The sequence below is a fragment of the Hakea prostrata genome, chromosome 6, assembly GCF_041222555.1.
Source record: "Hakea prostrata isolate BN-2017 chromosome 6, UWA_Hpros_2, whole genome shotgun sequence".
NCBI classification, from domain to species: domain Eukaryota; kingdom Viridiplantae; phylum Streptophyta; class Magnoliopsida; order Proteales; family Proteaceae; genus Hakea; species Hakea prostrata.
The window spans coordinates 35259039-35285660 of record NC_142605.1 but is presented as its reverse complement, the minus strand read 5'-3'; the positions used below and the strand labels follow the sequence as shown (position 1 = coordinate 35285660).

The following is a 26622-nucleotide window of genomic DNA, read 5'->3' as shown; positions in this document are numbered from 1 at the left end:
GATTTTCCTGGGCAAATTTTTTAATTTTTTTAATTTTCCATTCCTTCGTTTTGAAGGAACAGCGAGAATAAGACAAAAGTAGATGGCTGAGAATGGAACAGTAAAGATAAGTTATGCTTATAAAAAAGATCATGCACACGTAGGGTGCTCAAGGTGCCAAGATCCTCTTCCTTCAATTAGTTCAAACTGTTTTTTTTTTTATTTTTTTATTGAATATTCTAGAAAAAAAAAGTTCCATCACTTGATGTTAGAGTGGCAACTAACTAAAATCCTTCTCACACCATCTGTCTTTTTCTCGTGAAATCTTGTTGTTCACAAGGAACAAAGGGGTTTTCTCACCCCTCATTGACATGCTCTCCGATATGTTTGTTTAGATATCGTTTTCTCTAATATCACTACCTACTGAAGTAAAAGATTGTTTTTTTATATGACATGAATTCAAAGATACAAGCTTTTTCATGGAAAATAATTTGATTCTATCCAATTTGCTACTTTCTCATTTTGCATTATTCATGAATAGTCTGAATTTGCTTTTTGTTCAAAAAAATCTGAATTTGCTGAGATACAGACTGAGAGGGTAATAGGATTCTACGTTTGCACTACTGTAGTACCCATATGAAATCCATGCAGAGTTTAGAAGATCCAAAAAACAATATTACAGTAATCACACTAGTAATGAATTTTCATTTGTTGATAAAAAAATTTAGCAATTTTTCTGCATCCGAAGTGTGATACAAAATTTCTTCTACAGCCATGAAATCATCATACCGAGAAGCAGAGAAAAATAATCTCTCACAGTGCCAGGCAGATGCAACAGGGCAAGCCAATGTTTGTGCAACAGAAATAAATAAATTGAATCACTGGCAAATGGAAAGATAGATCAGGCCTTTTCCTTTCCTTTTCTCACTCTCTCTAGCTCTGACTCGGCTTCTTGTAACTGTTCCGTAAGTATGGACGTTCTTTGCTCGAGCTCTTCAACAGTCCCTTTGGTCACAGGAGATTGATATGGAGTTAAAAAGTGATCTGAAAATGTTTTCAGAGCTTCAACTCCACACACCTGGAAAAACAACTGGCTGTCAATGAAGGTAGTAGAGACTGGAAGTGGAAAATGCATAATTTAGGATGGACATCGACCTCTCCCGGGAGTAATGGCAACTTGGTTATGTAGAAGTCATCATACAACATGTAGAACTGATCGAGATATTTCTGTTGCATCCGCATTCGTGCTTTCAGCAACTTGGATTCAATGGCTAAAGGATTAACCAATTCACTATTATTTCCTTTATTTTGAGACAAATATATTGGCACTAACATGTATGGCGAGCACAGGTAAACCATTCATATAAATAAAATGAAGAAAGTGCACCTTCATCAAAGAGTACTTGGTTGATGATAATATTGTGTGCGTCGATATCAAACTTCGTGAGTTCTTGCACCAACCTCTCTGTTTCATAAAGAGACAGGAATTCCGGAATGCAAACACAGACGAAAGTTGTCAAGTCCTGTTCAGGAAATAAAGAGTACCATAGGATTACAAAAGTATTTATACAAGGTAACAAGAATCAGGCTGGAAAGACCATACAAGTAACAATATTTAGATGTCAATCAGTCAAATTTGTTGACATTCCATGTTCACAAAGAATATTTGGAAAATTTTGGAAACATGCTGTAACATTTCAATCGCCAACTAATCCCTTTTTTTACTTGAGAAAAAAACACACAATTCAAACATTTTGAGTAAACAAAACCAATAGGTTCTGTAATGAATTCTGGCTACCTGTGTCCAGACACATGGAGGCAAACAACTGCCCTAACCCCCATGAAATGTGAAATGACAACCCCCTTGATGCTTCCATGCGCAGGGGCCATACTCGCCCACAAGAAACAGATCCCCTCTGTCTCTGTGTGTGTGTGTGTGTGTCTCTGTGTCTTTGACATTTTCTTTCTTCTCAACTCAAAAGTTATAACGTGAAATCAACCCTGAACGAATAAACCAGCAAGAGATGATAACAACAGCATCACCTATTGATAACAGAGTTTTCTTTACATATGAAAGAAGAATTAAAAGGGATACAACCTAGGATCACGAGTAGGCTTGGGGGACAGCAGCACTACCAATCCCAGCTTAACACTACCCCACAATAGAGCTGGAGCTGCATCAGCACTAGCCTAAAGAGGCAAAAGCCCAGTCTCCCATCCCTCAAAACCACAGGGCAAGTGTTCTTCCTGCCTGTACTTGTACAGTTAGAAGCCGTGTTACAAGAAGAGTAGATTTTCGCTACTAGGTAGCTCGTAAAATAGCAATTCTAGGAACGCAAAACTCTATACAGAACCACCAGCTTCTAGAGCACTCAAACACAGACACACAGAGGACACCACTAAAATCCTGAATACTAGGAGATTTAGGATTGGCCATTACAACAGTGAACCAAAAAACTTAAACCATTGGCCATACGACTTACCGGCGCTCCAACTTAACCATAAGTTCAGTTGGACTCAATAGACCATAAACCATATCGAAAAGAAGCCAATCGTATTCTTTTGCTGGAATTCTGCATCAAGTTTCATTAGTCCTCAAATTGTAAGGCCAGCAATGCCCATTAAGAATGCTGTTAAACTTCCTAATATAGAACGATAAACATAACTATAACTCTATAAGCTTCAAACAAAAAAAATTGATTCAACAGGGAAAAAGTTGATCATGGATATAACTCAGGCACTGTTACATAGGGTTTACTAGCAACCAAACTAGGCACTGATCCAAAGGGTTTCCTAGCAACCACACTAGGCACTAATGCATGGGGTTTCCTAGCAACCACACTAAGTTGAAAAGATGCAGACAAAGAGGACACTAGGTGTTCAGGACATCACTCAGATATTCAAGTCACATTAGAGGAGATGCACACACACAGAGCCACCCATCAACTCATTGTGGCCAGATGTCCCTTGTTAACTTGTGCCCAATGGGGATGCATATATTCCTGTTCAATTATATTTAATTTGTTTTAATTTATTTTATTTAGTGTCAAAAACTCTTTCATACAAATGTTTTACTGCTCAGGTAGTTATTTTGAAGCGACTGATGGAGTAGTAGTTATTGCTGGAAAAGTACCTTTCTGTTTTTGGATGAATTAAAAATTCATTACCAAAAGGAGAGGAGAAAAAGGGGGGAGGGTGATTATAGGGAGGGCAGAACCCAGCAAACCCAGCCGGCCCAAAGCAAAACAACACAAGGTACATCAAAAGAGAAAACTAAGGGCTCAAACCGTTGACCAAAAAAATGGTCTCAAACCAAAGAGTCCAGCCTAACGCAGAAGTGAGAACTATATGTTTTTTATTTTTATTCTTCTTCTTTGACTTCGAGGAATGGAGCTCAACCATGGAATGGGATCTCAGGAGATCTCGCTTTTAAAGGCCCCAATCTCATACGAAAGAAGCATATCTTGCCTCTCTCTCGCTGCTATGTCGCCCATCTAGCTGGAAACTTGAGTTTTGGTGGGTTTTTCTGGGGGATTCAGCTGCATTTCAATTTCCAAGCACCTTTAGTACATCTACAGCTTCAAATTAGCAACATTCAAGCTCATTTCAGCTTCATCTTCAACAAAGGTAAGATTCTTGCCCAAAATTTTAAATTTTCAAATACCATGTTGTACAATAGGTGCATGCATGTGATGTAAACATATGTTGATACTATTGCAGATCTACACTTTCACGGAAAAAATATAATTTTCTGATATTAGTTTATTTTTTGAATTTTCGTATTTAAAAAATATAATTTCTAAAAAATATAGAAAAATAACCTAAAGGGCACTTTGGTCCCTTCATGTTTGAAAATTTTGAATATACTTAACAATGACTAACGGTGTTCATCTGGTTGGGACCCACATGTAAGATGTTGCACTAAAGGGACCCAACATTAGTTTATGGTCCACTAAAGGGACCCACACGTAAAAAACTCGATAATTTGTTTTTACATGTTTTTACTTATGTAAAAATTATTCTAACGATTAATATGGAACATACATGTATGTATTTGAGTGTTGTCGCTTAAACGACAAGTACTAGGAGTGGCATTGGCAGTGGGGTCCATGACATCGCTTGAATGCTTGGCTACATGGGAAGCCATTGACTAGACAAGAAAATCCCGATGCAAGTATTGCCTAAAACAATTGAATTCTAGTGGTTCAACCAAATTGAAGCAACACTTGCCTAGTGGCTACAAAGATGTTGCCAAGTGTGCCAAGGTTCTTTATGAAGTGCAACAAGCAATTGCAGCAAGTTTAAAGGGAGGGAGACAAAAAAAGAATGAGAGGGCACAAAAGCAAAGGAAATTTAAGGATGTTTTGCTACAAAGACCTTCTCTTGATGTCAATGAGAAGAGGAGGAGGCCATGGGTATTGAGTCACAGACCGAATGTAGATAGATGAAGGCTGTAAGGGAAGCTAGCAAGTAGTCCTTCTATTTTGAGAATGTGAGGCAATACAAATAGATAAGAGGAGCAGGTGGTTCGGGGTTAGGGTCATTCATACCACCTAGACATAGTTTTCAGGGAAGTGGGGGAAGTGAAAGGACTCAGAGGAGGAGGAAGATTGCTCATTTGGATGCCACATTTGACCAAGACCTAACCTTCTTCAGGCATCGACACCTATCAAAGAAGCATCCCATATATGTTTGTTGGAGGTAACAAAGGCGGTAGGGCAGGTGTAGGGTTAAAGGCCCAACAGCCTGGGAAGTGCTGCATAAATATTTACTAAAGGTGAAAAATGAGGTGGAGGAATACATTGTTTCATTAAAGGAACCATAGGCAACATATGGTGTTATTGTGATGGCAGATGGATGGACTTGGTCCTACTAGACAGTCCATCATTAATTTTATAATGAACTGCAATGGAAAGACAGCCTTCCTAAAGTCAGTTGATGCCTCAGATAAAGTGAAAGATGTTGATTAGCTTTACAAGATTCTAAGGCAGGTGGTCCTCGAGGTAAGGCCAGACAACGTTATCCAAATTGTCATGGACAACATTGCTAACTTCAAGAAAGCTGGTGAAATGTTGATGAAGAAGAAAAGTAGCAGGATCCACCTCTTTTGCATACCATATGCAGCATACTTAATTGATCTCATGTTGAGGGACTTGGGGAAGAGGAAGTCGATCTGCGGTGTGGTTGAGAGGGCAAAAAGGGTCCGTAATTTTATTTATAACCATGGTTATGTGCTGAGGATGATGAGGAACCACCAAGGTTGATCAGATTGACTAGATTCACCATCAACTATGTGGCTCTGAAAAGCTTTCAGAAGAAAGTGGTGGGTCTTCAGCACATGTTTGCAAGTGAGGAGTGACTTAGTTCACCTAGATCTAGCCATCCTGTTGCAGTAGCAGTCCAATGAACCATTACTAATGATTCCTTCTAGAGGGAGCTTAATAGGATAGTGGGCATTTTAGAGCCTATTGTGTTTGTTCCGAGGTGGCGGATTCAGAGAAGAAGCCCACATTGCCCCACATATAAACTCCTCCAGTAAATGAAGGAGTTGGTTAAAGCTGTTGCCCCAGACTCCTACAAATCCTACTCGAGGATCATTGATGATAGAGGGAGATGCACTTAATGAATCATTTGCACCTGGTTGGTGAGTCATTTAAGTTTTTGTTGTATACTTTAATTTACATTGTTATAAACAAGTAAACAACTAAGTCACCAACCCAAACTTTTTATTTCCACAATATAAGCTAACTACCTCAACCCAAAGTACCACTACAAAAATAATCAGGGGTTTGATGTCAAGTTGGTGAATGTGTTGCAAGACGTGGTGGAAAAGCTCATATCAGATCCCATCATACAAGGGACAATTAATGGAGCGGTGAAAACTTATTCAATTATTTCTTCAACTTCTTGCATATACAACATAACGATTAAACAATTAGTATACAGATCAGGGAGTTTAAGGATGCCTCTGGGAGTTTTGAAAAGCCTTCTGCAGTTGCGACTAGGTATAAAACTGATCCTGGTAAGTAGTCCATTACTATAAATGATAAGTTTATAAGATTATAACCTATAAGTTAATAAGTATTAAGTATTAAGATTTACTTGCCCAATGCATTCTTATATTTGTTCATGCAACTGACTGGTGGGTGTTATATGGATCTAGTACACCAAATATGAGGGACATAGCAATTAAGGTCCTCTCACAGACTTGTTCATCCTTTAGTTACGAGAGGAACTGAAGCACCTTCTCACTCATCCATAGTAAGGTACGTAACAGATTGGGGAGTGAGAGGCTCAAGAAATTAGTGTATGTGCATTACAACATGAGGTTGAGAGTCGGGCACATACAAGATAATATGGATGACGACATTTGGGACCCAATCAAGTTAAATGATATATTCTATAAGCCCCCCACAGAGGATGAGGAGGAGGATGTCATACATTAGTGGGTTAGGGATCGGGGTGGCCCAGTGCTGAATGGGCTAGGAGGGCAGCCGGATCCTACTATTTCTGCTACCATGGGACCAGATGTTGTCCCTGAGCACATGCCTTCTGATGAGAGTCAAATTGTTGTAGATGCGACAAGACCAAGCATACTATTTGTGGAGCGACCTGGTAGACTTGATACAACTAGGTACTTTTCTTATGGAGGTTATGCTATTCCTTAAGACCCTGCACCTCGAGAGTTTGATATGGGAGTGAAGGGGGGCTATTGAGTGAATGGTTCAGAAACCCCTATCCATATATTCGACAACAATACGAACAACAAGAGTAGCAATGGCTCTGTCACCCCACCCACGATTGATGGTTTCCCCAGAGTGCTATTCCTCCAGTATTCTGACATGGAGACATGTTGGAGCCACATAAACCGATATGAGACATACTACAGTGATGAGTTGACTTAAGCGTTATATGTGGCCACCGTTCAAAATCAATTAATGGACAATGCTGAGTGATACCAACCAGTAAACCAGTCATCAATTTTCAATAATTAAACTTTAGACTTTTACATGTGTAGTTGTGTTAATTGTATACAACTAATTTAGTACTTTGAGTCATTACCATTGATTTCAATTGAATATGAGGTTTTATATTTCTATTTATACGCATAAAGGACAATGATGTTGTGCGGCAACACAATGTCCCCATGGATCCATGAGCCAAAGAATCACATGCAACTACTGGGAAAGAGCCCTCTATAGAAAAAATGCTGATTCACGTAACACTTTGCTGGTGGGAATTGTGATACACCCATGTGCTGTGATGTCCCTACTCCTGTGAGAGAATATATGGCAGTCCACCTCATGGAGATGGAGGGCTGACGTGTAGCTGCTGGTATACATCGTGGTTGTGGACCTCATGGTCATAGCGCTGCTAGAGCTGGTGGTGGAGCTGATGCTAGAGAGCCTAAAGTTGGTGGTGGAGCTGAGGATGTTAATTGAATTTTTATGATGTGATCTCATTCCATGATTGTCTTGTACTCTTGTGAACTTATAACTTATGGATTATGACTTACTAAAACTTCTAATCATTGTAAAATTTTGAAAACACTTTAAGTTCTTTGATAGTTTGATGTATTTGATAGTCAATATACTAGCTTTTCATTTATATGCCTTAAATGTTCTACATTATATGTTGTCTAACCTTGCATTCCCTAATCCTGCAACATTTCAATTTTGCACATAGAGTCAACTGAGAAGACATACTTAGGGTTATTTCATCACAAATCCAAGGCCACCAGTGTGTTCAACGGGCCTTAAATAGGCTATATACAAAGTTTGAGCCCAACTGGGACCCTAAAATCCACCGAGATGGGCCATCGAGTTGATGCAAAAAAACCCCCACATCTCGACCGAGATTCCATTTTTTGGGGTAGTGAGATCTTGCTCAAGAGCAAGGTCTTCTACCATGATCTCAACAACGAAGTCATTGCCAAGATGGTGATAGCCTCTAGTAGACCAATTGCTTCCCCTAAGATCCCGAAGCGGGGGAGAGTGAGTTTCAGAAGAGGAAAGGTCCTCATGCTTGGAGAGTAAGGTTGGAGATTTGGAAGATGGAACAAAAGGGCCAAGGGCAGGAAGCGGCACATGGGTGCGACGGCTGGAAACGTACTTATTATGGCGTTATTTCTCTTTTTCTAACTTAGGGTTTTAAAAGACTATATTTTGGGAACTCATTATATTTTCTCCCATTTCCTAAAGCACAAGTGATCGCTAAAACCCTTGGAGTGAATCTATCTTGGTTGAAGCCATGACCTTTTTCATCCCTAATTCTTCTCTTCGAATATCCACTCTCCATCTTGTTGTAAATGTATACAGGGGGTATTTTTGACCTTTTACTTGTCTTTAGGACTAGGCTGTCTTATTGATTAGTTTCAGGGGCAAGGTAGTCTTTTCCCTATTCTATTTGTATACATGAGTTGGGGGTTAGGGCTTTGTAACCTCATTCGATCATTCGGTTCTCTCTCCTCACTTTCTCTTCTCTCTTCTTCTCTGGTTCTCGGTTCTCTCAAGCTCTGCTAGCATCTTGCTCTCGGTTCTTGAGTGTTGCTCTGGTTATGCCCTAGATTCTCTTCAAAATTGATGCGATACTGTTGGATAATAGCTTCAGCTATTGTATGCGTTGAAGGCACTGTACAGAGGTGTTCTTGGCTTGCGCAGGAAGGAGAAAAGCTTCGGTTGGACTGTGCTGGTTACAGGTGTGGTCATTCCAAGTCTTGTATATTCTCTCTTGGTCCATGTATAAAGTCTTCTCATCTTGATTAGGGCTGTAACTTTGATTTGGCTATTTGATGATTACATGAGCTTGGTGAGTGCTCAACTCATCCTTGGATGTAGGTCTCTGACCAAACCAAGTAAACTGTGGTGTCTTGTCTCTGATTTCATACTTCTCTTTCTTTCTTGGTGATAATCCGCTGCGTATATTAGAGATTTCTTAACAGCTTTGGCATCAGAGCCTGTTTCGTTTCTTGGCTGAATCTGTTAACTCTTGATTAACCTGAAATACTATGTTAGTATGTGTTTCTGTTAACATTGAATACTATATGCTGTTTCATTGAATGATTCTTGAACCTCTCTTGCTTCGGTTATAATTTCTGCTAAACCCTAACTCTTGGCCGAAACCCTAATCTAGGGTTTTACCTAAACTAGTTTAGGGCTTTGTTGTAATTGATCAATTGAAGTTGTTTGCATATTAATTCCCTTCTTTATTCACTGAAATTGATTTTCAATTTGGCTATATAACCTGTATACTGGTTCGGCCTTAGGGTTCTCTTGAATATTGTTTGGGATTTTATGCAAGGCATATTGTTCATATGAAATTAATGATTGATTTATGATTATAATCTCAAATTAATCATAGTTTTAATTTCCGATTATAAGTAACATATGGTTTGAAATCTGATTCTCTGATTTGTTGCTTATTGTTAACAGCTTTGGTTAGTATTATTGGAGAATATTATTTTGTTTTAACATTAGTGATTTGTTATATAATCTCTTGAAATATATATGATTTTATCATACTATATATTTCAGAAAGTGTTTGATTAAATTCTGAAATTTATCAAGTTGATAATTGTGGAAAATCTTAGAATCATATCATAATATTTTATTAGTATCTTTAATCTAAGTAGATCAGATTGTAATATTCTATTACAGATATTTTTCTTATTATTGCAATCTTCTATTCTAGGTAGATTACTCATTGATTATAATCTTCTATTCTAGGTAGATTTCTCATTGATTGTAATCTTCTATTCTAGGTAGATTTCTTATTTATTCTAATATTCTAGGCAGGATATTCTTTCCTATTTCATAGACAGCAGTTGTGTATACATTGATTGTAAAGTTCTGAATAAGATACTGAAGAATTAAACATTTCAATTCCTATTTCGTCATGGTATCAGAGCCAACCAATCTAGGGATTGTTGTCCAGCTTTCAGGCCTTCATTGCCTTTAATCTCTGGTGTTTCCGCCACACAGAGATTATTCTTCCTTTGGCCTTTATCGCCATTCTTTATTCAGCTCTGTTCTGTTTTTTTTCCTTACCTGAAAAACAGATTTTTTATTTCTCCGCCTTATCTGTCATTCTGTTGCATCTTTGGTTACTGTTTCACATACTATTTTTAAGCACCTATAAAGAGTATGTCAGAACCAAGAGAGGTTACTTTCGGGACTGCATTTGATCAGAAAATAAAAAATCTGCAGAATGGAGAATTGCAAAACAGAGACAATCTATGGTGTACCTACTGCAAGAAAGCTCGTCTCACACGGGAAAGATGCTGGAAACTTCATGGTAAACCTCCTAGCCGAGAGTGGGGGCACAAAGGAGAGCAATCTGGAAATAATGGTCAGGCGCATGTTACATTTGCATAGCAACCTGAAGTCACTAATAAAGAGGTTGCTAGCCTTAATCAGGAGGACATAGAACGTGTAAAAACTCTTTTGAGCAACCTTAACAAAAAACTAGGTACATGTTCTTTGGCATATTCAGGTGAGTTTCCACTTTCTATTGGATTAAATGTCTCTAGTAATTCTCTTCCAAGCCCCTGGATCATAGATTCAGGTGCAACTAACCACATGACACACTCACCAAATCTTTTCACCAAATATTCTCCCTGTCCAAGTAGTAGGAAGATAGCTACTGCTGATGGCTCGTTAACTACTGTGGCTGGAACTGGAAATATTGAGCTTAACTCATCCCTCACCTTGAAAAATGTTCTACATGTTCCTAAACTATTTATAAGTCTTGTTTCTGTGAAGAAACTCACCCAAGATTTACATTGTAATGTAGTCTTTCACCATAGTCATTGTATATTTCAGGACAAGGATTCGGGGAGGACGATTGGACATGCTAGAGAAAGGGATGGACTCTACTACCTTGAGGCACCAAGCCAATCACATGCTACTAATGGTAGTCCTTCTCAAACCAATAAAGAAAAAATCTAGCTTTACCATCACAGACTTGGACATCCTTCCTTTAGGGTAATCAGTCTTTTGTTTCCTTCTTTGTTTCAAGGCATACATGTCGATGAGTTTCATTGTGATGTGTGTGAGCTTGCTAAACACAAGCGTGTACCACTTCCTTTAAGCAAGAAAAGAAGTTCCATCCCCTTTTATCTCATTCATAGTGATATTTGGGGTCCTTCTAGAATTCCTAATGTGTCTGGGGCTAGGTGGTTCGTGTCATTCATTGATGATTGCACTCGTGTCTCATGGATTTTTCTACTCAAAAACAAATCCGATGTTAGTTGTGTTCTTCCCAACTTCCATTCCATGGTTAAAAACCAATTTGGAGTTAGTATAAAAAGATTTAGATCTGATAATGCCATAGACTATTTCAATCAAATTCTAACTCCATTCTTTCAAAGGGAGGGAATTATACATGAGTCATCGTTCTTGATGTAACTAGAGCCTCCATATTCCAATACAATGTGCCTAAGTCATTTTGGGGGGAAGCAGTCCTCACAGCAACTCATCTCATAAATCGGCTACCTTCGAGAGTCTTAGGATTCAAGAGTCCAATGGATGTCCTTTCCCAGTTCTACCCAAACCTAAAAACGACAAATAACCTTATTCCTCGAATTTTTGGGTGTGTCTCATTTGTTCATATTCATGGACCACATCGGGGTAAATTAGATCCTAGAGCACTCAAAATGTTTATTTATAGGATATTCCTCCACTCAAAAGGGCTATAAGTGTTATCACCCTCCTTCAAAAAGGTTCTATGTTTCCATTGATGTCACTTTTCATGAACATAAGTCTTATTTTTCCACACCTCATCTTCAGGGGGAGCATTCAATAATGGAAGATAAGAATGGGAATTCCTTACTTGACTTAGAGTTCACTCCCAAATACTTCACTATGTCACCTAAGTCAAACTGTGAACAACCTAAACTTGTGTCAGACTCACCTGTGTCAAACTGTGAACAACATGAACATATGTCAAACTTTGAAATGAATGAGCCTATTTCTGATATTGAGCATGTGAGATTTGGCAAAGGAAAGGTGTACTCAAGGAAGAAGAATCTTGTTCCAGAATCAGTGCAAGTTCAAGACTCCAATCCAAATTCTGGAAATGAGGTACAAATGACTAATCCTTCACTAAAAACCGGTCGATGCCCACGAAGAATGAATAGACCTCCACCAGACCCCCGAAACCCAGACCCCGCCCAACTTGTCCTTAAACATCCCCATCTCATGGCCGTAAGTTAACACCAGCCATCCTAACACCTATCCGAGGCTTTATCCAATAAGGAGTGGAAGCAAGCATGAATGTGGAGATGGAAGCATTAGAAAGCAATGGAACATGGGAACTTGTAAGATTACGGAAGGGAAGAAACCTGTGGGGTGCAAATGGGTATATACATTAAAGTATCGAGCAAATATATGGATCTTTAGAAAGGTACAAAGCAAGGTTGGTAGCCAAGGGCTACACCCAGACTTACGGGATTGACTACCTTGAAACATTTGCTCCAGTTGCAAAAATGAATACTGTCAGAATCTTACTATCCTTTGCGGCAAATTATGGTTGGGACTTGCAACAGTTTGATGTTAAAAATGCATTCTTGCATGGTGAACTAAAGGAAGAAATTTACATGGAGGATCCACCGGGTTATGAGAAGGATTTAGCTGCTAATATTGTATGCAAGTTAAAAAAGGCCTTATATGGACTCAAACAGTCACCGCGGGCATGGTTTGGCAGATTTACTAAAGTCATGATTAGTATGGGTTACAAGCAAAGTCAAGGAGACCATACATTGTTCATCAAGCACTCATCATCTGGGGGAGTCACGGCACTACTTGTGTATGTTGATGACATAATAGTGACAAGAAATGAAGAAAAAGAGAAAAAAAATTTGACTCAATGCTTGGCTAAGGAATTTGAGATCAAGGCTTTAGGAAGATTAAAATACTTCCTTGGCATTGAAGTTGCTCACTCTCAACAAGGCATTTTCATCTCTCAACAAAAGTATATCACTGATCTTCTTAAAGAAACAGGAATGGCAGCGTGTAAACCAGCAAGCACTCCAATAGATCCCAACAGTAAACTTGGGAATGTAGAAGAAGATGTTGTTGTGGACCGAGAGATGTATCAAAGACTAGTAGGAAGACTAATCTACTTGTCTCACACAAGGCCAGACATAGCATATGCAGTTAGTGTAATCAACCAATTCATGCACAATCCAAAGGAAATTCACTTACATGCAGCTCACCGTGTGCGACAATATTTAAAAGGGACGCCAGGGAGAGGCCTTTTATTTAGAAGGAATAAAGGAATGATACTATAAGCATACACTGATGCTGATTATACAGGGTCAGCAGTAGATAGAAGGTCGACCACAGGATATTGCACATTTCTTGGTGGCAATCTTGTGACATGGAAGAGCAAAAAGCAGAATGTTGTGGCTCGGTCAAGTGCAGAAACCGAATTTCGTGCAATGGCTCAAGGAATATGTGAATTACTTTGGTTGAAGATTATCTTAGAAGACCTAAAGGTTGAATGAGGTGGACCAATGAGACTCTACTGTGACAACAAATCAGCAATCAGTATAGCACATAACCCTATTCAACATGACCAAACCAAGCACATTGAGATTGACAGACACTTCATCAAAGAGAAGCTGGATAGCAGACTGATTTGTACGCCATATGTGTCTACACATAGTCAACTTGCTGATGTACTTACTAAAGGATTGAGCAGCTCAGCCTTTCAAAAATGCATATCCAAGCTGGGAATGGAGAATGCCTATTCACCAGCTTGAGGGGGAGTGTGGAAAATCTTAGAATCATATCATAATATTTTATTAGTATCTTTAATCTAAGTAGATCAGATTGTAATATTCTATTACAGGTATTTTTCTTATTATTGCAATCTTCTATTCTAGGTAGATTACTCATTGATTGTAATCTTCTATTCTACGTAGATTTCTCATTGATTGTAATCTTCTATTCTAGGTAGATTTCTTATTTATTCTAATCTTCTAGGTAGGATATTCTTTCCTATTTCATAAATAGCAGTTGTGTATATATTGATTGTAAAGTTCTGAATAAGATACTGAAGAATTAAACATTTCAATTCCTATTTCGTCAATAATATCTAGTGTGTTATTGTTTAATAAGTTAGATATAATCTGACTACATTCTTTTGTCATGGCCCCAACCCGGTATGAGTTGGAGAAATTTGATGGCAAGGGAGATTATATGGTATGGAAGAATAGAATGCATGCTATTCTTGTTCAAAACAAATGCCATAAGGCTTTAAAAACTGATAAAGAGATCTCCTTGTCCATGACTGATGAAGAAAAAGAAGATATGCAAGATATGTGCTATAGCACTATCATTTTGCACTTGAGTAACACCTTGATGAGAAGGGTAAGAGATTGTAAGACTACAGCCTAGGTTTGGCTTAAACTTAAACAACTCTATATGGCTGCATCTATATCTAATGTTACCTTATTGAAAAAACAATTATTTAGTTTCAAAATGGATGCTTCTAAGTCTTTAACTGATAATGTAGAGGACTTTTATAAATTGTCATGTGATTTGGCTGATTTGGATGAAGAGTTATCTGATAATACCCTTGCTGTCCTATTATTGAAATCTTTGTCTGATTCTCATGTTAGTGTTAAGAATGCTATAAAATATGGTAGAAAGTCTATAACCCTTGATGATGTGTTGGAAGCATTTAAAATTAGGGATATAGAATTGAAAACTGAGAGGAAGGTAAAGCATGTTAGTGAGGGTTTGTATGTTAATTCTGATAATAAAAGTGTGTATGAAACTAAGAAGAAGTTCAATAATAATAATAAGAAAAGGAAGAAGTTTGTTGCAAAGAACACTAATTCAAGTGTAAATCAGAATTTTAATGGAAAGTTTAATAATAATAAGAGGGTTTGTTATTATTGTAAGAAAGAATGACATATTAGAAAGTATTGTAGAGAGAGACTTCAAAAGATGCAAAATGAGAATGGAAATGAGAGAATGGAAGCTACACATGTAGTTGATGTGACTAGTGATGCACTAGTGGTTTCTCCTTGAAGTTATCATGATAAGATCCAGGCTGTACCTTTCATATGACTCCTAAAAGGGAGTGGTTTATCACTTTTGAGTCCATTAGAGGTGGTAAAGTGTTAATGGGTAATGATCATGCTTGTGATGTTGTGGGGATTGGATCAATTAGACTTAAATTGAATGATGGAACTGTTAGAGATCTACAAAAGGTGAGACATGTATTTGGACTTAGGAGAAACATGTTGTCCTTGAGTCAGCTTGATAACTGGGGTTTTCATTACACCTCTAGGGATGGTTCTCTTAGGGTTATGAGGGGTAGTAGTGTAATTCTAACTGCTGATTTGAAGAATGATTTATACTTCTTAAATGGAAGTGTAGTTTTAGGGGTTGCATCAGTCTCTAGTGGGGTTCTTAGTGAGGTGGAGCTTTGGCATAGAAGATTGGGTCATATAAATAGTAAAGGGCTTGGACACTTGTATAAAAGTGGTCAGATAAGCCTTAAGAAATTTAGCCCTTTGACTTTTTGTGATGTGTGTGCCATGGGTAAGCTCCATAAGACTAAATTCCCTCATTCTTCATATAAGACCTCTCATATGCTTGAATATATACATTATGATTTGTGGGGAAGTCCAAATGTACCCTTGTCTCTTTCTGGTGCTCAATATTTCTTGTATATTATTGATGATTACTCTAGAAAGACTTGGCTATATTTTCTTAGGGATAAATCAGCTGTCTTTGATAAGTTTCTAGAGTGGAAAGTTTTGGTTGAAAATCAAACTGAAAAGAAAATCAAGAAACTTAGAACTAATAATGGTCTTGAATTTGTGAATGAAAAGTTTCTGATTTTTTGTAAGGAACATGGTATTACTAGACATAGAACATGCACCTATACTCCTCAGCAGAATGGAGTGGCTGAGAGGATGAATTGGACAATTATGGATAGAGTTAGATGCATGTTGATTGAATCTGGCCTAAGCAAGAAATTTTGGGCTGAAGCTACTAATACAGCTTGTTATGTCATTAAAAAATCTCCTTGTTCCTCCATTGACTTTGAAACACCTGATTTTAGGTGGAGTAAAGTTCATACTGATTACAATATGTTAAAACCCTTTGGTTGTGTTTATTTTGTTCATCAAAACAAGGGTAAACTTGAGCCTAGGGGTAGGAAGTGTATCTTCCTAGGGTATCATTTAGGTGTTAAAGGATATATGCTTTGGTGTTTACAAGATAAGAAAATTGTAATCAGTAGAGATGTTAAATTCAATGAACTTGAATTTCTGAAAGTTGATTCATCAAGCGTTAGATCTAACTCCCATGATCTAGACAAGACCATATTTGAGGTGGAGTTAGAGGATAAATCTGAGACTGAGATTGATGAATCTAATCCTAAGGTTGAGGATGATGATCTAGAAGCTGGTAGTGGTTCTTTAGAGGTTGAAGAAGAGCTTAAAGATGAGGATCCTTTAGATGGTTATTTATTGGCTAGAGATAGGTCTAAAAGAGAGATTAAGAGACCTTCTAGATATACTAATATGTGTGAATCTAATGCTAGTCCAAATCTGATTTCTTATGCTCTTAATGTGGCTGACCAGCTTGAGGGATGTGAGCCTAGAACCTATAAAGAGTCTCTTAAATGTGGGGACAACAAACTTTGGCTTGTTGCCATGGAAGATGAAATGGAATCTTTAATGAAAAATCAAACTTGACTCTTGTAGATAGACCCAAAGGAAAGAAACTAATTGGTTGTAAGTGGGTTTATAAATTTAAGGCTGGTATCCCTGGTGTAGAACAACCAAGGTATAAGGCAAGATTAGTAGTTAAGGGGTATTCTCAAGTTGAGGGAATTGAATATAATAAAGTGTTTTCACCTGTTGTGAAACATACTTCTATTAGAGTTCTTATTGCCCTTGTTGCTCTCTTTGATCTTGAACTTGAACAATTGGATGTTAAAACTGCATTCTTGAATGGTAAGTTAGATGAGCAAATCTATATGGTTCAGCTTGAGGGCTTTGTTGTGAAGGGGAGTGAGACTAAGGTCTGTTTGTTGTTAAGGTCATTGTATGGCTTAAAACAATCACCTAGGCAATGGTATAAAAGATTTGATGAATTCATGCTCAAGAATAGTTACAAGAGAAGCTCTTATGATAATTGTGTTTATTATTGTGAGTTTAGCACTAATTCTTTCATTTATCTTTTACTTTATGTTGATGACATGCTTATTGCATCAGAGGATAAATCTCAGATTTGTAAACTTAAGTCTATGTTGAAATCTGAATTCGAAATGAAAGATTTAGGGGCTGCTAAAAGGATTATTGGCATTGATATTCATAGGGATAGGCCTAGTGGTGTTTTGACCTTGTCTCAGATTGGTTATATTCATAAACTTGTTAACAAGTTTGGACATGATAATATTAGAACTATTAATACTCCTCTTGGTGCTCATTCCAAGCTCAGAATGGATTCTAATGTTGTTGTAACTAATAGACCATATCAAGAATGTGTTGGTAGTCTCATGTATTTTATGGTTTGTTGTAGGCTTGATATTGCTTATTCAGTTGGCTTTGTTTGTAGATACATGAGTAGGCCATGTGATTCACATTGGGATGCAGTTATGTGGTTGTTGAGATATCTGAAAAATTATGCATCTTATAAGATTGTTCATGATAATTCTTATGTTAATAAAATAGGCATTGTTGGATATTGTGACTCAGATTTTTCCTCTGATCTAGATAAGAGAAGATCCATTACTGGATACTTGTTTACTATTGGTGGGAATCTAGTGAGTTGGAAGTCCACACTCCAACATGTGGTGGCACTTTCAACCACTGAGGCTGAGTACATTGCCTTGTCTGAGGCTATGAAGGAATGCATGTGGCTTAAGGGGGTTCTAGGGGAGCTTGGTTTTCATGACTTGCATTCTCTTGTTTATTGTGATTCCCAGAGTGCTTTGTGTCTTGCTAGGAACAGTGTGTTTCATAAAAGAACAAAGCATGTTGATGTAAAGTTGCATTTTATTAGAGATATAATTGCTAAGGGTTTAATTGATATTTGTAAGATAGATACTTTTATTAACCCTGCAGATATTATGACTAAAGTAGTACCTGTTGATAAGTTTAAGTCTACTTTAAACTTGTTGAAATTATTATCTCTATAGTTTGCTTTACATTTCTTTTTGTGTTTATTTGATGGGTTGTGTTTACTCTCAGATTTATGCATTGGCAAAATAGCTAAGTCAAGGTGGAGAATGTTGTAAATATATACGGGGGGGTATTTTTGACCTTTTACTTGTCTTTAGGACTAGGTTGTCTTATTGATTAGTTTCAGGGGCAAGGTAGTCTTTTCCCTATTCTATTTGTATACATGAGTTGGGGGTTAGGGCTTTGTAACCTCATTCGATCATTCGGTTCTCTCTCCTCACTTTCTCTTCTCTCTTCTTCTCTGGTTCTCGGTTCTCTCAAGCTCTGCTAGCATCTTGCTCTCGGTTCTTGAGTGTTGCTCTGGTTATGCCCTAGATTCTCTTCAAGATTGATGCTATACTGTTGGATAATAGCTTCAGCTATTGTATGCGTTGAAGGCACTGTACAGAGGTGTTCTTGGCTTGTGCAGGAAGGAGAAAAGCTTCGGTTGGATTGTGTTGGTTACAGGTGTGATCATTCCAAGTCTTGTATATTCTCTCTTGGTCCATGTATAGAGTCATCTCATCTTGATTAGGGCTGTAACTTTGATTTGGCTATTTGATGATTGCATGAGCTTGGTGAGTGCTCAACTCATCCTTGGATGTAGGTCTCTGACCGAACCAAGTAAACTGTGCTGTCTTGTTCTAATTTCATACTTCTCTTTCTTTCTTGGTGATAATCTGCTGCGTATATTAGAGATTTCTTAACACGTCTCCTATGTTCCTTTTCTACTAGTCCCAATTTCCCCACTTTTGACTTAAATTATAGCCTAAAACACAATGGAAATTTATCAATTAACAGCAAAGGAATGTAGTGGAGTACAAGTGTCCATTAAATTTCCATGAATCTTAGAATAAAACTTCTGCACTCATATTGAAACTTTTATCATTTATGACTGTTGTTGCATCTGATTTTCTGCATACATTGTATTAATTTTTTGTTAGCGAACCTTCTCAAAACCCAAGTTCACTTAAGCCTTGAACTTGCATTAGATTTGCCTACCATGTCCTGGAACCAATTGGCCACAGCCCCAGGAAGAAATAAATAACATACAAGTACAAAAGAAATTGTAGTTGTTAAGTATTTAGACGACAGAAAATTTCTTTTAGAACAATTTGCACATCATGATAATGTAACATTACTTGGAATTTAATATTTAACAGCAACTCATGTGGTGGGACCTGTAATGTTGTACAGATCTGGGGGCCACTTGCATCTGTATATATGAGAGGATACAAGAACCACAGTAAATATTCACAACTAAAAGAATAACAGCAAATTTGTATATTTCTACATCAACTGAATGGTTAACAGAGTTTTTGAAGAGCTTCAAAACTCTTGAAATTAAAAGCTTAGGTCAGATGGTTCAAAATCATTTGTTGAACTACTTGTCTCTTGTACCATGTCTGATTTTGAGGTCAGACTCATTTACAGGTGTTGATTTTTGTGATAAGCAACATATGACAAGTATTCCCAAAACCAGGTATTCCCAAAACCAGTGTGCAGGTCCGCTGACCAGAGACAATCCCTAATTCAACAACAATAAGAACAAAAACAAGCCTTACCCCAAAAAAATGGGGTCGGCTACATGGATCCTTGCCTAGCGATCATCTCTATTTTAGGCTATACTATACACAAGGCCTAAGCCATGCATATTCTTTCCCACCACGTCTCCTAAGGTTACTTTAGATTGCCCCTTGCTCTTTTAGTGCCTTCAGTCTGATCAAGTCACTCCTTCATACAGGAGCAATTAAGGTCCTCCGTCAAATGTGGCTGTGCCACCTCAATGACTTTCTCGCAACTTAGAGACAATCCCTATTTCAACCATGTTAACAGTGATCAAGCATTCTCTGCTATACCACAGTCTGCCCAGATACTGATGGGAGCACGTAGGTTCCAACTAGCTGTATTCAGCAGTTTCTTAGTCCAACAGTTTAACTTCTCTTATTCAATCAAGTAGTTCACTAGCCCATATGCATAGAAAAATAAACAACGGCGTATCATACAGTGGGAAATCCATTTAACTGTAGAAATAAAATATAGGATGTCTCTTACTGGATCCTTGAATTGCCTATTCACTTGTTCAATCACATCTTTCATGCCTTCCAGCTTTCCCAGAATTGCATCATCACCGAAATCACCATCAATGCCGAACATGCGAGTCATCTGCCATTAACAGCTTGACATTGTCATTTAATGCTACGGGTAATTGATATAGATAAATGATCATTGATCACAATTATGAGTTTAATCATGACTTCAAGTATGGGTTTGTATATGACTCCCAATATGAATCAGGGTCTGTGATAGAAAAGATGAACTGAAGGAAAAATAAAGCCCAGATAAACCATGAAACTGTTCAATTGTTTTCATCTTAATTTGGTGAATAAATATGAGGATCTCCTTCACTACGAAAATCCAGAGAGGAAATAGTGCGTGACATGAATCTAGTTTTGAACACAACAAAAAGAACTAACAGGAACATGAAGGTGGCCAGATGTGTTATGACAGACATGAATAAGGTTTGGATAATATATTCAAGGAAACAGTGTCCTAGCAACAAAAAGAAAAACAAAAGAAACACAATATAACTCCCAACGTGAATATGTGATGGACACTCGATTCACCTGACAAAACTTGAAATGCACAAAACTACAGATATTAGGACATTAAGGAAATTGAGAATTATTGTTGCTCCACAAAAGTAAACAACAATATGTTCTATTCTATTCCCCACCCAAAAGGCAGAATTTGCAGCATTTCAAAGAACAAATTCCCTTCTTCAAATGATACAACCAAAGTTTCCAAGTAAAAGTGAGAGGATTTAAAACAAATACCTGATTCAAAAGGCCACCGAATTTATTTTTCAAGGCCATCATATGTGCTAGGCCCTTCTCTAATGTTGATGGAAATTGCAACAGCCGAAGTGTATGACCTGTTGGAGCTGTATCAAACACAATAACAGAGTAATCCATTGTTTGCACCAATCTGCAGGAAAAGAAAACAACTCAATGTAGGAGTAACATCAGATCAAGGAATGAAAAAATGCTCCAAGGAGAACACAGCCACAAATACTTATAAATGACCCAAGAACTGAAACCGAAACTGAAATCACCAAAGACAGACTATTTGTGCTTGCAAGTCACAACTATTCATAAAGAAAGAAAAGATCTATTTCATGGGACAAAGTTGATTCTTTCACACATACAGTCAGGCTCCAAAAGGGAAAGTCAAGCAAAAGCGTAGTGTTGGTTTTCTTAATAGTACAAAAACATTGTACATGGATATATGGCCCCCTCTATGCGTATCACCCAGTCAAATAATCCGGGTTTATACAAGAAAAATCAATAGTGTAATGATTAACTTCAAATGGAAGCTGTTGGCGAACTGTATTACTAAAACAAACCTAACATATGCAAAAAATAAATAATAATTAGATTATTATAATTACACTTTGATCCAACATAAAATATATGTAACTGGAAGAACTTAATCTCAGAGCTAACTAGGATTGTTGTTTTGCTTATCTAATGAACTTGAAAAGATAACCTACTTGAGCATCTCAGCAAAGCTCATAGCTTCATCAATTCCGGGAATTGCATTCGCCACCTCAGAAACAAAACTGTCCATTCCTTCCGCATTGGGCAATTGCTCATTTTCTACATTAGGATCCACCTCCTATAAAAGAATACATTTCTATTCTGATCAAAAGTCAATTCGATACATTTGAGAGCTTCCTACAACTACCAAAATTCTTAGGTGCCAGTTGGAAAAATATGAATTAAAACAATAATTCACAACAACTTCATCAGGAAATAGATCCTGAGACGAGAGAGAAAATATTCCAAATTTTGTACAAAGTTAAATGAATCCCTCCTCAGAACTACAACGAATAATGGAAGGTATTAGTATGCTAAATAAGCTTTTAAGGCCCCCAAATCCAGAGGGGAGAACAAATTATTTTTGAAGAACAGAAACATTACCATTGCGTAAAGATTCGGGAACCCATTGACTAGAGTGGGCATTTTGGTGAAGCGCTGCTGAAACGCATCGCTCAGATTATGAGCAGGGTCGGTGGAGATAATCAAAACAGAAGGTCGAACCTTAGAGAGAAGGATTGAGAGGATCGAACTGCAAGTCGTTTTGCCCACACCACCTTTCCCTCCAACGAAAACCCATTTCAGAGTGTCTTGCTCCAAAATGTTCTGCAACGTTCCTTCAAGCAAGTCCGGCTCCGTCTCCATAACCAACCTTCTTTTCTTCTCAAATTAAATTGAGATCGAAGAGAAAACAGCCACAATCTAATCAAACAACCATAAAAACCGAAAAACTGAAGAGATAGGAAAATAATTATTCGAAGGAAGGAACGATAGATGTGATTAAACGAAACTAATCAGTAGCTTAGTCGTTATCAGCATACATGCTTTGCCCGACGTGGTCGTATACGTGCTAGCGAAGCTCGAAATGCTTTGGCAACAAAACGAAGAAGTTTGAGATGGCATAATCGTCCAAAATCCGAATCGAAACCCGAAACGAGTCGCTACCACAATAGATCCGATACGAGTATCAAATATCACAACTGAAAACCAGATCTCATTCTCTTGTATAGAGTCCGGATCCGGACTTTAATGGCACAGGAAGGTGCTGCCGGTACTGCCGGCCGTCGGATCAAGTCTGGTCAAAATTTCTATCGAGATTTTGGTCCGAAGGACCATCCTATGCATTGAAAGCGCAGAAGCTAAAGCAAGGTCGAGAAAAATGTCAAAGGAGAACTCCGAGGGGTGACTCAGTAAAAGACCAACGCTTCCATATAGGAAGTTAATGTTCGAATCCCCTCAAGCCCAAGGGCAAAGCCTCTTCAATATTAGATTAAAAAAAAATTGTTAAGGGAGAAGAACCTTTACCAAACACCTAATATGTGGTGGAATGTAGCCATTCTGTCACTTGAGAAACCATCACAGCCATTGTGTCACTTTGACATCTAAAAATATTTTCCTTTCTTTCTTTGGTAGAGCATTGAGAACTAATCACTTGATATTCTTTTGCAATTTAATAGAAATGATGAATATTTATGAAAATAATTATATCAAGTATTATTTTTGGTGGATAGAATGAAATTACTTTATTGAAAAAACTGAGGAGAGAACCTCATGCTCAAAACTACAACAGGGCTTTACCAAAAAAAAAACTACAACAGGGAAGGAATAAAATACTAGTGGAACAGTTTAAAAGGCCCAATTGCCATGAAGTCTGCGAGAAGGTTTTCATTCCTTCTGATAAAAAGAAACATAACTTCATCAAATGCTAAAGAGAGAACAGGGATCTCCTCAACCAAAGCTGAAGCGTACGGTCTGAAAAACACCTGTACCTTGATCAGGTAATTTAGCTCTAGAGTCGAATAGAATTTCAAACAATTACAGTTATGGTTTAATTAAATATTGAGGTCCATGTAATGCAAAATCTTCTCTTGCACACACAAAGCCTCTTCCTTTTTTTTTAACAATTTAAAGTTGGACACAAACTAATCCTAATGCACTTAAAATCTATCTCCATAATCAATAGAGGAAATCCAACACTCCCTGTGACAATCTCTTAGGTCCTTCTGTTCATGGCAAGCCTCTCGTTTAAAATCCTGACTCCCATATACCTGCATCACCCAAATCAAACATTAGCAACAAGAACACACAGTTAAGACTAAAAAGTAACCACTGATCTAACCAAACCAAGTTTAATTACCTTCCAAGCATCATAACAGTGGCTTGAGGATTAGTACCAGGGGAGTCATGGAAGGTGGAGCCATCAATAACCCTCAATCCATCTATCCCCAAAACCTTGTAATCCTGATCAACAACCCTTCCCGTCTGGCAGCCACCATGATAATGCCATATGGTCATCACTGTGTCTTTGCAGAATTGCTCCAATGAAGTTGAATCGTTGTCGTGCTTTGGCAACAAGTTCACAGGGAAACTTGATGTCATGTTGAGGAGGGATTGAATGGAGAGGTAAGGGTATCTGAAATTGGAGAAAGCTTTGGATTGTATCACCTTCTCTATCACTGAAATCCCATCAACACACCTTCTTAAGTCCTCTGGTTCTTTGAAGTAATTGAAAGTGATCAATGGGTTGACTTCTGGGTTCTTATTTCTGAGCTCTAAATGCCCAGTTGACAGAGGCCCGATGATTTTCTCTATGATGAACCCACCTCTGAAAGCTTCATCAGGGAGTGCGTTCATGGCTTCTGTTGCTTTTCTTATGGCTTCTGGAGTTCTCTGCTTTGGGGGTACAACCGATAACTGCCCAGTCTGCAAAAACAGAATTCCATTTTGCTCTCAAGATTGCACAGATTTTTTTTTTTTTTGGTAGGAAGATTGCACAGCTTTGAGTAATGGTTCATGAGAATATTGAGTAATTATATTACCAAAAAAAAAAAGGGTAATTACGAACCTGTGGGGAGAACATCCCAAAGTCCCTTTGAGGGGCTGAGGTTGAAGACCCAAAATTGGAACCGCTAGCAGCTTCAACATAAGTTCCTAGGTGAGTAATGCCCACCACTTGTATGAGAGAAACCTCAACAGGGTTGGGAGAAGGAACGAAGATAGCATTCATGGGGTTGTCTGCCAATCCTTGACCCACCATTGGTTGATCCAAGTTCACCTTAATGTTGTGGTCCCTAAGGTGTTCTGCTGGTCCAATCCCACTTAGCATCAACAGTTGTGAACTTCCAATTGCTCCTGCTGATAGAATTATCTCATTCTCTGGTCCCTTATTCAGGTAGGCTTTGTGCTTCACTCCTGCTGCATCTCTGAAAATTACTCCATGTGCTCTGGGTCTCAAGTTTCCTGTAATACAGATGCAGTTAAAAGAATCATTCATGAGGTGTTGAGGGAGAAATTAAGATGGGTTTTTAGATTTCTTGCCTTTAGTCCTAAACAAGATCCTGCTAGCTGTGGCACGTAGAAGAACTGTAAGGCCTTTGGGGTTGGCATGTTGAAGCAGATCAGCAGCAGTGTGTCGATGGTTATTACGATCAAAGATGGTTCCACCAACCTTAGTTCCATAAATGTGATCATAAGTGAATCCATTGTAAGGCAATACACCAGCTTCAACTAACCCATCTCTTACTGCGGATTGCCATTGAAGCATGGGTGGTTCAAATGCAACAGTCTTCTCTACCCATTGGTAGGATTGGTTCACAAGTGCACCATCCCAACCAACGTTTCGGACATAATCGGTGTCGGCTCTGGTGTAAAATCCGGCGTTCAAACAACTTCCTCCACCTAAAACTCTTGCACGAGCGTTTATGACACCGTCCTCAGAGACGAAACGTTGGGAAGCTGAAGTAGGGGAGGTATCAGCCAATGTTGCACCGAAGGATGCCAAGTTGCTTATGTTTTGGTTGCCATAAGGAGAACCTCCTCTCTCTATTAACAAGACATTGGCGTTCTGAGAGAGTGTTGCTGCTAAGGGACAACCTGAAGTTCCTCCACCCACTATTATGTAGTCATAGTATGACACAGGCGGTGCTGAAGTTGCTTCTTGAACAAATGTGTAATTTATAACTGCAAATTGGAGAGCTCAAAACAGAGGGAATTTTAGGTACTACAAAGATCAAGTTGTCATAGAAAATGAAATTGTTAGATAGCCATACCTTTCTGGGCGTGACATAGACAATTAATGCAGAGAATTCCAACTAGCGCAGCATTGATGAGTCTCCACCAAAACCCAGAACCCATGATCGATCTTTGAGATGGTGATGAGCTTCAGAGCTTCACCAAAAACAAAGCAGTTCTTGCTCTTAGGACAAAACCAGATGCAAAGCTTTTTAATATCAACCAAAACCAAACCCAGAATCTACTAAATAAATCAATACAAATTCCAAACCCAGCTACATTAACGGCGAAATATCACATACGATGCAAAGATTCCCTGTTTTTACTCACTCGTCTTGAATCTTGACTCCAAACTTGGAAATGCAGGACGTGTGACACCACTTTCAGCACTCCTTTAACACTCTCCGACTTTGAAGCGAAGCAGGTGACCACTGTATGTCTGTATACATGGATAAATGAAATGCCCTTTGGCACGAGCAACTTTAATATCTGTCTCTTCAGAGGAAGAGAGAAGAAAAAGAAAAAAAGAAAGAAAAAAAAAAAGGCCATGAGAAAAGAAAGACAAGGAATTTAATTTTGATACGTAATCGAGCAGGAGTTAGTGTGATCTGAATTCAATAAATGAAAGGAAGCAGTTGGAGTATTAATGACCCTGCGAGCAGTATAACTCATCACTGGTTGAGTGTTTCTCTCCACTGCCATTAGCAGTGCTTATTTCCTCAAGCTTTTAATATTTGAAGAGAATCATAATGGTTCGCTCTTCAAAGAAAGCTTCCAGGGTTTCGCTTAGCTCTGGTCAATTTACGTGTGGTTGGCTGGTCGTTGCATTGTGCGTCAAGATTCAAG

The 26622-nt window shown here is 38.2% G+C and overlaps 2 protein-coding genes across 2 annotated transcripts; both read right to left on the bottom strand.

The window, feature by feature from the left end:
* Positions 1-549: 549 nt before the first annotated feature.
* Positions 550-22711, bottom strand: LOC149013637 (ATPase GET3A-like). The gene is made up of 8 exons (XM_089158475.1): positions 22587-22711; positions 22150-22467; positions 21720-21844; positions 21004-21154; positions 20222-20332; positions 1367-1502; positions 1135-1250; positions 550-1057 (listed from the first exon to the last, which is right to left on the bottom strand). The coding sequence occupies exons 2-8, from the start codon at positions 22408-22410 to the stop codon at positions 881-883; spliced, it is 1077 nt and encodes a 358-aa protein (XP_089014601.1). The 5' UTR covers positions 22411-22467; positions 22587-22711; the 3' UTR covers positions 550-880.
* A 540-nt stretch (positions 22712-23251) lies between these two features.
* Positions 23252-26300, bottom strand: LOC149013636 (protein HOTHEAD-like). The gene is made up of 6 exons (XM_089159567.1): positions 26107-26300; positions 25815-25932; positions 25084-25725; positions 24611-25005; positions 23903-24468; positions 23252-23813 (listed from the first exon to the last, which is right to left on the bottom strand). The coding sequence occupies exons 2-6, from the start codon at positions 25897-25899 to the stop codon at positions 23759-23761; spliced, it is 1743 nt and encodes a 580-aa protein (XP_089015693.1). The 5' UTR covers positions 25900-25932; positions 26107-26300; the 3' UTR covers positions 23252-23758.
* Positions 26301-26622: the final 322 nt, after the last annotated feature.

Coding starts and splice junctions, on each gene's coding strand:
- LOC149013637 (XM_089158475.1), bottom strand. CDS start 22,410: ATGGAGACGGAGCCGGACTTGCTTGAAGGAACGTTGCAGAACATTTTG. Junction 20,333..21,003: donor TCGGTGGCCTTTTGAATCAG/GTATTTGTTTTA, acceptor TGTTAATGGCAG/ATGACTCGCATGTTCGGCAT. Junction 1,503..20,221: donor ATAGGCAATTCAAGGATCCA/GTAAGAGACATC, acceptor TTTCCTGAACAG/GACTTGACAACTTTCGTCTG.
- LOC149013636 (XM_089159567.1), bottom strand. CDS start 25,899: ATGGGTTCTGGGTTTTGGTGGAGACTCATCAATGCTGCGCTAGTTGGA. Junction 25,726..25,814: donor TCTATGTCACGCCCAGAAAG/GTATGGCTATCT, acceptor TCCAATTTGCAG/TTATAAATTACACATTTGTT. Junction 23,814..23,902: donor ACTGTTATGATGCTTGGAAG/GTAATTAAACTT, acceptor TGGGTGATGCAG/GTATATGGGAGTCAGGATTT.